Source organism: Ranitomeya variabilis, chromosome 1 (genome assembly GCF_051348905.1).
Source record: "Ranitomeya variabilis isolate aRanVar5 chromosome 1, aRanVar5.hap1, whole genome shotgun sequence".
Lineage (NCBI taxonomy): Eukaryota > Metazoa > Chordata > Amphibia > Anura > Dendrobatidae > Ranitomeya > Ranitomeya variabilis.
The window spans coordinates 556,145,812-556,159,249 of NC_135232.1; the positions used below are offsets into that span (position 1 = coordinate 556,145,812).

General features: G+C 46.0%; 1 protein-coding gene across 1 annotated transcript; it reads left to right on the plus strand.

The window, feature by feature from the left end:
• Window positions 1-2,428: 2,428 nt before the first annotated feature.
• On the plus strand, window positions 2,429-5,769 carry LOC143797013 (uncharacterized). The gene is made up of 3 exons (XM_077281054.1): window positions 2,429-2,610; window positions 2,652-4,896; window positions 5,415-5,769. Exons 1-2 carry the CDS (start codon window positions 2,429-2,431, stop codon window positions 3,703-3,705), a joined length of 1,236 nt encoding a protein of 411 aa, XP_077137169.1. The 3' UTR covers window positions 3,706-4,896; window positions 5,415-5,769.
• Window positions 5,770-13,438: the final 7,669 nt, after the last annotated feature.

The window sequence follows — 13,438 nt, forward strand, 5'->3', positions numbered from 1 at the left end:
CACGTGACTTTTTTTGATTGCTTTTTATTCTGATTTTTGTGAGGCAGAATGACCAAAAACCAGCTATTCATGAATTTCTTTTGGGGGAGGCGTTTATACCATTCTGCGTTTGGTAAAATGGATAAAGCAGTTTTATTCCTCGGGTCAGTACGATTACAGCAATACCTCATTTGTATCATTTTTTATGTTTTGCCGCTTTTATACGATAAAAACTATAACTTTTTTCTTTTTTCTTTGATGATGCTATGTCATGGCTCGTTTTTTGCGGGACAAGATGACGTTTTCAGCGGTACCATGGTTATTTATATCCGTCTTTTTGATCGCGTGTTATTCCACTTTTTGTTTGGTGATATGATAATAAAGCTTTGTTTTTTGCCTCATATTTTTTTTTTTACGGTGTTCACTGAAGGGGTTAACTAGTGGGACAGTTTTTTAGGTCGGGTCGTTTCGGACGCGGCGATACTAAATATGTGTACTTTTATTGTTTTTTTTATTTAGATAAAGAAATGTATTTATATATAGAAACAATATATTTATTTTTTATTTTTGGGGGGATTTTATTTTTTTTTACACATGTGAATATTACTTTTTTTTACACTATAACATTGGCCCAGGGGGGGCATCATGTTATAGTGTAAGATCACTGATCTGACAGTTTGCAAAGCACTCTGTCAGATCGGCGATCTGACGTGCACTGCTCCTAGAGGCTTCCCGGCGCCTGCTCTGAGCAGGCGCAGTGGAGCCACCTCCCTGCAGGACCCGGATGCCGTGGCCATCTTGGATCCGGGCCTGCTGCAGGGAGGAGGAGGTAAGAGACTCTCGGAGCAACGCGATCACATTGCGTTGCTCAGGGGGTCTCAGGGAAGCATGCAGGGAGCCCCCTCCCTGCGCAATGCTTCCCTATACAGCCGGAAAACTGCGATGATGTTTGATCGCAGTGTGCTGGGGGTTAATGTGCCGCAGGCGGTCCGTGACACATAGTGCCGGATGTCAGCTGTGATAATCAGCTGACACCCGGCCGCGATCGGCCGCGCTCCCCCCGTGAGCGTGGCCAATCGCATATGACGTACTATCCCGTTGGTGGTCATACGGGCCCACCCCACGTCGACGGGATAGTACCTCTAAAGTCAGAAAGGGGTTAAAAGGACTCCCGGGGAGGATCGTTGTAAAAATGCTTTGGTTTCTCATAGACTTACATTGAGCTCGGTGGTCGGGTCGAGTACCCGAGTATCCCAATTTGCTCGACCCGAGCAACGAGCACCCGAGCATTTTAGTGCTCACCTATCACTAGTGCTAACGCATGTATATATGAAATGTATGAAATATGAATAGCATTACTGCTCCAGATAATAAGAATGTGATAAGTTTTCCATTTTTTCTTATTATCTTGAGCAATAATGCTATTCATATTTTGTGTGCTGTTCCGTGTAAGTTATGTTCTTCAATTTTATGTGTATCTTTATGCTATGTATGTTCTTACATTTCTGCTCTGCTGCCACCCAATGGCCTTTTACCATATGGCAGCTTGTTATTAATTCTGTGGGCATGTCCTCCACTTCCAGTTCAGGGGTCAAGTCTTCTCTTCCTCTGGCAGCCATTTCATTTTTTAGTTTACATGCTGTTGTGAGAACGAGGACACGCTTGAATCGGGCTTAGGAAGGCATCAGTCTTTCGACCTCTTGCTGCTCACTCGCTGTCACAAATACACTTGGTGTACTTGACTCAACTCTGGAGAAGTTACTGTATACCATCCTATGCCGTATGTCCAGATTTCCAAATAAACAAGTCTGGATTGCACAATCCCTGGTGTGCATCATCTCTCCGGACGCTGAACAGCATTTGTCCTGTCTGCCTCACATCGAGGAAAACTGAAGGTACGAATCTCTCTCACTGCCTCACATCGTGGAAAACTAAAGGTATGAATCTCTCTCACAGCACCTATTAGTCAACCACACCTCCATTCGCCTCATGTGGGGACAGAACAGTCAAAAGTCTCCCTTGAAGCCCGGCCAGAATCATCCTTATATCCATATCCATGTGCCCACACTCTGCCTGCTCACATACTGCAGCCCTGCTCTGCTAAGAAATCTCCCGCAGCATCACCTCAGGCTGCATTGTGCATACAGATTCTCTGTGTATTATACCACATCGCTGCAGATTGTCGAATTGCAGAACCCCACAATTCTTCAAAACACTTTGGGAATATTATCAGGGGGTCACAAATAAGCTGCACCGCGATTTCCAGCCCCCAATTCAAAAGTGCAGCGCACCTTAAATCAAAATGGCTGAAAAGGACCCTACGCAGTTCCCCAATGCTGAAACAGAGCAAATACAACCTGATACTGTCCATTATGAAGACTGTGAAGCAGAGCCCGCTTCCACAGCAGACCCAGATGCATGACCAGTTCACTCTCTCAAGCCAACATTAATGGTCCTCGAGAATTACAATTCCACAAGGGATGAGCTCAATGACAACCTGGACGACCTATGGGAACGAGTTGCCTCCCTCATGTCAAGCATCCAATGCCACAAAGATGATGCAGCGAGTCTACAGGACACTATAAGACAGCTAGACATGGCCCACAGCAGATACAAGAGACTGTCAGCAAAGTATGCAGCCTTCCTAAAAGACTAAATTCGACGAAGTTAAGCAAGGCAGATTCCACAGACAAAGAAAGGGACGCCACCGTGGAAGACGCCAAAGATAAAGCTGAGCTTCATATCGCCCATCTGGAAGAAACTAGATCGCACAGGTCAGCCTCGTCTAAACACTCGGTTCGGTCAAACAAATCATCCTGCTCAAGAACTTCAGCCCTCAGTGACAGAGATCTAGAGGCCCATTTGAACGCAGAGCAGTCCAAACTAAGATGTTCATACACAGAAAAGAAAGCAAAAGCAGAGGCTCTAGCAAAGATTCTGCAAGCAGAAGCAGAGGCAAAAGCAGAAGCGAAGAAAGCAGAAGCAGAGGCTGGAGCAAAGATTCTTCAAACAGAAATGGAGGAAGAAATCGCATTAGCCGAAGTAAAAATACTCAAGCAAGCATTGAAGCAAAACCTCGACCCAATTTGCCTGCCACCACAGGAAGGAGATGACCCAGCTGTTCGTACCAGCGACTACGTGCAGAAACAGATACCTGTAGCACACACCTTCTCCAGGGATGTTCAACCCAACATTGTGGAAACATCCAAGTCAGCCAATCCTATGGTGCCAGTATCGTCTACAGCCCCTGCAGGAACCCAAGACCAACGCCATGATGCACCCCCTCTGGAGCAGTCATCACCGCAAGACAACCGCAAGGCACACTCCAGCCTGCTTCCACAGTTCAAGCAGCAGTCATCGGAATCAATTCACCCTTCCACGCCACACAGCTTATACGCCCGAGGGGCACCACAAGCTAATACAGTAACAAGGAGTGAAGGATCAGACATGTCTGAGTTTGCCAGGTTCATGGTGAGCAGAGAGCTAATCAGCACTAGCTTCTCAAAATTCGACAACCGTGCAGAGAACTACAGAGCCTGGAAAGCAACATTCAAGGCCACCATTGCTGATCTCAACCTATCCGCGGAGCAGGAGCTCGACCTCATGGTAAAATGTGTGGGTCCTGAATCCACAAACTGTATCAAGAGTCTTAGGACTGTCTATGTCTATGACTGTCCTAAGGTAATCTGCCTTGCGCAGGCATGTACTGCGGAGGACACAGCATGAACTTCAATCCAATATTGCGGCCAGCATGCAGCCAGCGGGTAAGGAAAGGGTGAATCAAACACCCGAAAATCTCGCCCATATGACCGCAAACCTGTCCCGCCAAATTCAGGTGACAGGTTCCCTTTAAGTGATCTGCTTATGGAGCTGGAGCTTGCTAAAAGTGACCCTCATCTGTCTGGACTGTGCTATTTGGACACTGCCCATGAGGTGAACCCAATCATCTCAAAGCTCAAAGAGAAGTGGGCAGTGTGCGTCTCCAGGTACAGTACAGAGAAAAAGTTTGGACACACCTTCTCATTTAAAGATTTTTCTGTATTTTCATGACTATGAAAATTGTAAATTCACACTGAAGGCATCAAAACTATCAATTAACACATGTGGAATTATATACTTAACAAAAAAGTGTGAAGCAACTGAAAATATGTCTTATATTCTAGGCTCTTCATGGTAAAATAGCTGCTAGGAAACCACTGCTAAGGACAGGCAACAAGCAGAAGAGACTTGTTTGCGCTAAAGAACACAAGGAATGGACATTAGACCAGTGAAAATCTGTGCTTTGGTAAATTCAGTGTGAATTTACAATTTTGGTCTGTACTGTATAAATGGTCACATAATGTCACCTTTCCTCACCTTTCCTCCATTCATTCAGTTCTGCAAGTTCATTGACGAACAGGCCCAAATGAGGAACGATCCTAGCCTCAACTTCCTGGAGTCTAACACTGCAGCTCCAGCAACACCTTCATCAAGGTATGAAAGCATCACACATAGATGCAAGGACTCGAGGAACAATGTAAGCATCAGAAAGACTAACCTGTCATCACCTGCACTACCTGCCGATAAACAGTACACTATTCCGCCGAGGGATAAGTCAATTGTGAGTGTCCCATTCACAAAAAACCACACTCACTGAACAAATGTAGAGACTTCAGGTCCAAAACCATGCAGGAGAACCTCAGCGAACTTGAGGTATGTTTCAAGTGCTGCGCTTCATCAGAACACATGGCCAAGGACTGTAAATCTGCCATTAAGTGTGAAGAGTGTCATAGCGATAGACACCCATCAGCCTTGCACCCAGCATCAGCCACCAGCGATCCAGCAGTCACAGTTACCTCTAGTCCCGCTACAAGCTATGGCGGGGAGCCACAGAATCACGCCAAGTGCACCACAGCTGTTTTCTGCTCATGCTCAGAGGTATGTCGGGAGAATCAAAGTGCTAAATGCTGTGCCAGGATATGCCTGTCACAATATTGTATGAAATATAATATAAGTGTTACTCTCTCATTGCCAGCACCTATAGTGTGGGTGCTGACCCCCTTCCCTTTACTTCAGGGTTTAGCTTTCCTTTTCAATGTGTGTGGGGGAGATTTTATTGCCTCTAGCTCTGGGAGCAAAGGAATTTACAACCGGCATAGCTGCAGTGGAAAGTTGTACTAGCAGAAACTGGTCTGATCTCGCTTGTAAAACATGAGGCTCTTTTTCCTAATATTGTAAGATATTGGGCCAACGGTTTTGGCTAAGAAAATAATAAATACATATTGTTATAGTCCATCGGCGGATCTATCAACCCCTGTAAGGAGCAACCTCTAATTCCAACAAGTAAAAAAGTACAGATTTCTCTGGAACTGTGTGTCCTACTAGCCTGAATTTAGTATCTATAGAGAGCAAATCTTAATACAAGTTGAATGAGGGGTGTGTTATGACTCTTCCAGATTCTACAGCAAAGATATGACAGTCATAAGAATGGTTGGAGAAAACTGTACAGCTGAGGATGGAGGAGGGCGATCCTAACTCAACCCCTTTGGTGATGTCACGGGCTGCGGTTTATAAGTTTCTGCCAGGCTTCCAGCATTTAGTTTTTTACCTGAAGAGCCCTGACTGCCAGTCCTGATGCACTGGGACATATGGGAACTCCACCCACTAGCCTGGTTGCCTGCAATGTCCTGAGAACATGTGAGTGTTACTTTTTCTCATTTAATCCCTTTATGTTATAATTACCTTGTACATTTTCAATTGTCTCATATTGTAACATCTTTATATGCCTTTTTTGTAAACACTGCCTTAAACTTTCGGAGTAAAATAGATAAATTACTAGTTCGTTCTTCCTGTTCTAAAACGTACCTTAAGCCTTCTGAAGGGAATTACGCTACTGTTTTGGGTTAGCTTCGGACCCGTTTAATCGAAGCTGGTGGCAGCATCCCGTGTGCGGGCCTTTGGGTGTCGTTGTAGCGACTGCGGCATTGATAATTATTGTTCCTGCCTGAGTGGGAGTATTTATATCGCCTTGCTGCAGCGTTCCCAATAGCCAGTACATAGCAGGCAGCCTTTCTGGCGAATAGTTACTCTAGGTGCAGTACCTAATCTGACCTGAGGGTAAGGGGGGCGCCAGAGAGCTGCAAGTTTCAAGTGGAACTGTAAGCGGGATATACATAAATCCCTGAAGTTCGTGGTATATTGAAGAGCAGTGGGATACTTAAAATAAGCCCCTGCTGTAAACTAAGAGGTCAATAGCCTTGTGTGTGTTTTTTCATCACATTGTAGCAGTGGAGGGATAACTAAGATAAGCCCCCCTGCACATGTGATAGCCGTCTGTTTCCCTAAAGTCACCCTGATCCGTGACGTAGGGGTGACGGTCACAGTGGATTCGTGACAAATTGGTGGCAGCGGGTGGTATACATGACAATGCCTAATCAGAGTCTATCCAGAAGGGCAACCAGAGAAGGCAGTAAAAATGTATGCCATCATTGATGACAGAGCAATCGATCCCTAGCTGGACCTAGGTTCTTTGAAGCCTTTAGAATCAAAGGGCCAGCAACGCCTTACACTCTGAATACTTGCTCGGGGCGCATAGAGACTAGCGGCAGAAGAGCACAAGGTTTCATTGCTTCTCCTGCCAATGGAGATGTAGAAATACCCCTACCTACGCTAATCGAATGCGATCAAATACCAGACCAAAGGGATGAGATCCCTACCCCGGAAGCTGCTTTCCATCAACCACCCTTAAGGCACCTAGCCAGCCTTATCCCACCATTGGATACAGATGCTGAAATCCTACTTCTGCTCGGGAGAGACAATTTGAGGATACATAAGGTCCGCCAACAGTGTAATGGTCTTGACTACGCCCCCTACGCCCAGAGACTTGACTTGGGTAGTCATAGGAAATGTATGCTTGGACCGAACAGGAGTCCATTCCTTTAAGACCTACGCACGCCGAGACGGGCAAACTACTTTCTGCAAACCATGTCCTCATCACTATGAGGTGAAGGAAAAGGCTCCAGATCCTGTACAGCTGCCTGATGTTATCCCTTCTCCCTATGCAGATGACTTGGGAAGATCGGTGTTTCATACCAATAAGGATGACAACAAAGTAGCCCCATCTATGGAAGACAAGGAATTTGTCAGGATAATGGACAATGAGTTCCTTAACCCCTTCCCGACCTGTGACGCCACGTAGGCATCATGAAAGTCGGTGCCAATCCGACCTGTGACGCCTATGTGGCGTCATGAAGGGATCACATCCCTGCAGATCGGGTGAAAGGGTTAACTCCAATTTCACTCCGATCTGCAGGGACAGGGGGAGTGGTACTTCAGCCCAAGGGGGGTGCCTTCACCCCCCGTGGCTACGATCGCTCTGAATGGCTGTTGAAATTGAAACAGCCAATCAGAGCGATTTGTAATATTACACCTATGAAAAGTTGTGAAATATTACAATCCAGCCATGGCCGATGCTGCAATATCATCGGCCATGGCTGGAAACCCTGATCTGCCCCCCCACCACCGATCGCCTCCCCAGTCCTCCGTCCTGTGATCCGCTCCCCTCCATCCGCCTGTCCGCTCTCCCATCCTCCTGTCCGTTCCCCATGTGCTCCAATCCCACCCCCGTGCTCCGATCCCCCCCTCATACTCACTGAGCCTCCCGGTGTCCGTCCGTCTGCTCCATGGGCGCCGCCTTCTTCCAAAATGGCGGGCGCATGCACAGATTTGTTCCAGGTAAATTTTGATCACTGTGATAAAACCTAGCACAGTGATCAAAATAAAAAAAAATAGTAAATGAACCCCCCCTTTATCACCCCCATAGGTAGGGACAATAATATAATAAAGAAAATATATTTACTTTTGTTTTTCCACTAGGGTTAGGGTTAGAACTAGGGTTAGGGTTAGAGTTAGGGCTAGGGTTAGGGTTAGAACTAGGGTTAGGGCTAGGGTTAGAATTAGGGTTAGAATTAGGCTATGTGCACACGGTGCGGATTTGGCTGCGGATCCATGGCGGATTGGCCGCTGCGGATTCGTAGCAGTTTTCTATCAGGTTTACAGTTACCATGTAAACCTATGGAAAACCAAATCCGCTGTGCCCATGGTGCGGAAAATACAGCGTGGAAAAGCTGCTTTGTATTTTCCGCAGCATGTCAATTCTTTGTGCGGATTCCGCAGCGTTTTACACCTGTTCCTCAATAGGAATCCGTAGGTGAAATCCGCACAAAAACACTGGAAATCCATGGTAAATCCGCAGGTAAAATACAGAGTGTTTTACCTGCGGATTTTTCAAAAACTGTGCGGAAAAATCCTCACGCAAATCTGCAATGTGGGCACATAGACTTAGGGTTAGGGTTCGAATTAAGGCTAGGGTTGGAAATAGGGTTAAGATTAGGCTTGTGGTTAGGTTTAGGGGTGTGTTGGGGTTAGGGTTGTGGTTAAGGTTGGGATTAGGGTTAGGGTTGGGATTAGGGTTAGGGGTTGGGATTAGGGTTAGGGGTGTGTCGGGGTTAGGGTTGTGGTTAGAGGTGTGTTGGGGTTAGGGTTATGATTAGGGGTATGGCTAGAGTTGAGATTAGAGTTAGGGGTGTGTTGGGGTTAGTGTTGGAGTTAGAATTGAGGGGTTTCCACTGTTTAGGCACATCAGGGGTCTCCAAACGCAACATGGCGCCACCATTGATTCCAGCCAATCTTGCATTCAAAAAGTCAAAAGGTGCTCTCTCCCTTCCAAGCCCTGACGTGTGCCCAAACAGTGGTTTACCCCCACATATGGGGTACCAGCATACTGAGGACAAACTCGGCAACAACTATTGGGGTCCAATTTCTCCTGTTACCCTTGCAAAAATAAAAAAAAATTGCTTACTAAAACATAATTTTTGAGGAAGGAAAAATGATCTTTTATTTTCACGGCTCTGCGTTGTAAACTTCTGTGAAGCACTTGGGGGTTTAAAGTGGTCACCGCACATCTAGATTATTTCCATGGGAGATCTAGTTTCCAAAATGGGGTCACTTGTGGGGAAGCTCCAATATTTAGGCACACAGGGGCTCTCCAAACGCGACATGGTGTCCGCTAATGATTGGAGCTAATTTTTCATTCAAAAAGTCAAATGGCGCTCCTTCCCTTCCGAGCCCTGCCGTGTACCCAAACAGTGGTTTACCCCTGCATGTGAGGTATCAGTGTACTCAAGAGAAATTGCCCCAAAAACTTTAGGATCCATTTTATCCTGTTGCCCATGTGAAAATGAAAAAAAGTGAGGCTACAACAAATTTTTTGTGAAGAAGAGTACTTTTTCATTTTTACGGATCAATTTGTGAAGCACCTGGGGGATCAAAGTGCTCACTATGCATATAGATAAGCTCCTTGGGGGGTCTAGTTTCCAAAATGGGGTCACTTGTGGGGAGCTCCAATGTTTAGGCACACAGGGGCTCTTCAAACGCGACATGGTGTCCGCTAACAATTGGAGCTAATTTTTCATTCAAAAAGTCAAATGGCGCTCCTTCCCTTCCGAGCCCTGTCGTGTGCCCAAACAGTGTTTCCCACCCATGTGGGGTATCAGCGTACTCAGGACAAATTGTACAATAACTTTTGGGGTCCAGTATCTATTTTTACCCTTGGGAAAATAAAAAAATTGTTGCTAAAAATCTTTTTTGTGACTAAAAAGTTAAATGTTAATTTTTTCCTTCCATGTTGCTTCTGCTGCTGTGAAACATGTGAAGGGTTAATAAACTTTTTGAATGTGGTTTTGAGCACCTTGAGGGGTGCAGTTTTTAGAATGGTGTCAAGTTTGGGTATTTTCAGCCATATAGACCCCTCAAACTGACTTCAAATGTGAGGTGGTCCCTAAAAAATGGTTTTGTAAATTTCGTTGTAAAAATGAGATATCGCTGGTCAAATTTTAACCCTTATAACTTCCTAGCAAAAAAAATGTTGTTTCCAAAATTGTGCTGATGTAAAGTAGACATGTGGGTAGTGTTATTTATTAACTATTTTGTGTCACATAACTCTCTCGTTTAACAGAATCAAAATTCAAATTGTGAAAATTGCGAAATTTTCAAAATTTTCGCCAAATTTCCAGTTTTTTTCACAAGTAAACGCAAAAATTATCGACCTAAATTTACCACTATCATGAAGCCTAATATGTCACAAAAAATCAATCTCTGAACCGCTAGGATCCGCTGAAGCGTTCCTGAGTTATTTCCTCATAAAGGGACACTAGTCAGAATAGCAAAAAACGGCCAGGTCATTAAGGTCAAGATAGGCTGGGTCATGAAGGGGTTAAGGACAAGACCAATTACTGGGTTTTTTCCTTACCCTTCCGAGCTACCAGGGTAAGGCTCCTGAACAATCGTGAACAAGCCTTGTCCAGATTCAACTCTCTCCAGCGCACACTAAGCAATAAACCGGAGATGAAAGAACACATCGTCACTAGTGTTGAGCGATACCGTCCGATACTTGAAAGTATCGGTATCGGAAAGTATCGGCCGATACCGGCAAAGTATCGGATCTAATCCGATACCGATACCCGATACCAATACAAGTCAATGGGACTCAAGTATCGGACGGTATCCCTGATGGTTCCCAGGGTCTGAAGGAGAGGAAACTCTCCTTCAGGCCCTGGGATCCATATTAATGTGTAAAATAAAGAATTAAAATAAAAAATATTGCTATACTCACCTCTCCGACGCAGCCTGGACCTTACCGAGGGAACCGGCAGCGTTGTTTGCTTAAAATGCGCGCTTTTACTTCCTTCCGTGACGTCACGGCTTGTGATTGGTCGCGTGCCGCCCATGTGGCCGCGACGCGACCAATCACAGCAAGTCGTGACGTAATTTTCAGGTCCTCAATGCCTAATTCTAGGCATTCATGATTTTAAAATTACGTTCCGGCTTGTGATTGGTCGCGTCGCGGTCACATGGGCGACGCGACCAATCACAAGCCGTGACGTCACGGGAGGCAGGAGACGCGCGCATTTTTAAAATTACGTCACGGCTTGTGATTGGTTGCGTGCCGCCCATGTGACCGCGACGCGACCAATCACAGCAAGCCGTGACGTAATTTCAGGTCCTGAATGCAGAAATAGGCATCAGGACCTGAAATTACGTCACGGCTTGCTGTGATTGGTCGCGTCGCGGTCACATGGGTGGCACGCAACCAATCACAAGCCGTGACGTAATTTTAAAAATGCGCGCGTCTCCTGCCTCCCGTGACGTCACGGCTTGTGATTGGTCGCGTCGCCCATGTGACCGCGACGCGACCAATCACAAGCCGGAATGTAATTTTAAAATCATGAATGCCTAGAATTAGGCATTGAGGACCTGAAAATTACGTCACGGCTTGCTGTGATTGGTCGCGTCGCGGCCACATGGGCGGCACGCGACCAATCACAAGCCGTGACGTCACGGAAGGAAGTAAAAGTGCGCATTTTAAGCAAACAACGCTGCCGGTTCCCTCGGTGAGGTCCAGGCTGCGTCGGAGAGGTGAGTATAGCAATATTTTTTATTTTAATTCTTTATTTTACACATTAATGTTGTTTCGATACCGATACCCGATACCACAAAAGTATCGGATCTCGGTATCGGAATTCCGATACCCGCAAGTATCGGCCGATACCCGATACTTGCGGTATCGGAATGCTCAACACTAATCGTCACCTTTATGGGTAAAATATTCCATAACAACCATGCGGAGCCAGCACCTCCCTTAAAGGAAAACAAGGAGTGCTGGTACCTACCCTCATTTGGAGTATATCACCCGAGGAAACCTAAGCAAATTAGAGTTGTCTTTGATTCAAGCAGCAAACATCAAGGCATATTTCTCAATGTCTCACAGGTCCTAATCTGACAATCAACCTAGTAGGAGTGTTGATGAGGTTCAGGAAAGAGCCCATTGCCATCACCGCCGACATTGAACAGATGTCCCACTGTTTCATAGTCAGAGAGGACCACAGGAATTTCCTCAGGTTCCTGTGGTACATGGACGATGACCCCAGCAAAGAGATGGTGGAGTATCGCATGCGGGTGCACATATTCGGGAACAGCCCTTCACCCGCAGTGGCAACATATGGCCAGCGGAGAACCGCACTAGAAAGAGAGTCCGAGTATGGAACAGACACCAGAGACTTTGTAGAGAAAGACTTCTACGTAGATGATGGACAAAAACTTCTAGCCACAGAAGAAGTGGCAATCAACCTACTTAAAAGGACCCAACATATGCTGTACCGAGCTTAGCTTAGACTGCACAAAATTGCTTCAAACAGCCTGGCTGTCATGAGAGCCTTTGAGTCAAGTGGCCACGCACCTGGATTCAAGGACATAGACCTGGGACCAGACCATCCACCTGTGCAGAGAAGCTTAAGCCTGAGGTGGAACCTGTCAGCTGACACCTTCGGTTTCCAACTCATCCGTGCAGACAAACCATTCACTAAACGTGGTGTCCTGTCAGTAGTAAATAGCCTATATGACCCACTGGGAGTCGTAGCACCAATTACCATACAAGATAAATCCCTTCTGAGACAGCTTTCCGAAACAGTCAAGGACTTGGATGCCCCGCTCCCTCCTGATAAGGAATCGAAATGGGAAACCTGGAAGCAGTCTTTGTGTGCTTTGGATCAAATCCACATACCAAGATGCTATGCCAGAATATTACTTGCTACTAGCACTAGGACGGAACTCCATGTTTTCTCGGATGCGTCCTCAGAGGCCACTGCAGCTGTTGCCTACCTGAAGGTAACGGGATCCGACAATCAAGATCATGTTATGTTCGTTTTCGGCAAAGCTGACCATGCTATTCCCAGGCTTGAACTCTGTGGGACCGTGCTTGCAGTAGAACTCGCAGACTTTATGCAGCATGGGCTGGATATCGACATCAAGCCACTTCAGGATCAACTGGCAGAGAGAGGTTGCACCTGTATCTTCAATCCTCCGCATAGTTCTCACATGGAAGGTTCCTGGGAAAGGATGATCTCGATCTCATGCAACATCTTGAACTCTATGCTTATGGACATAAACTCTTCAAGACTTACGCATGAGACCTTGGTTACTCTTCTGGCCCAAAGTTTCTGCCATAATCAACTCAAGACCCCTTGTCCCAGTGTCAATGGATCCTGAAATGCCAACCTTTCTTACCCCGGCTACTCTTCTTACCCAAAAGATCGGGAACCCACAAACAGTCAGTGGAGAGTTTACTCACGCAAACTCCTACCAGAAGCAGTGGAAACGCATACAGTACCTTGCCGATTACTTCTGGAATTGGTGGAGAAAGGAGTATCTACAAGAAAGAAGAAAATGGCGACAGAGTAAGCCGAACTTGAAAGAAGGAGACATTGTGTTAATGAAGGAACAACAAGCTCAAAGCGACTGGCCTATGGGAATCATTACAAAGACTTTCCCTAGTGAAGACGGTAAGGTCCGGAAGGTGGAGCTGAAAGTCCTTAGGAAAGGTGAACCTAAGATATTTCAGAGGCCAATCCACGAGCTCGTAATG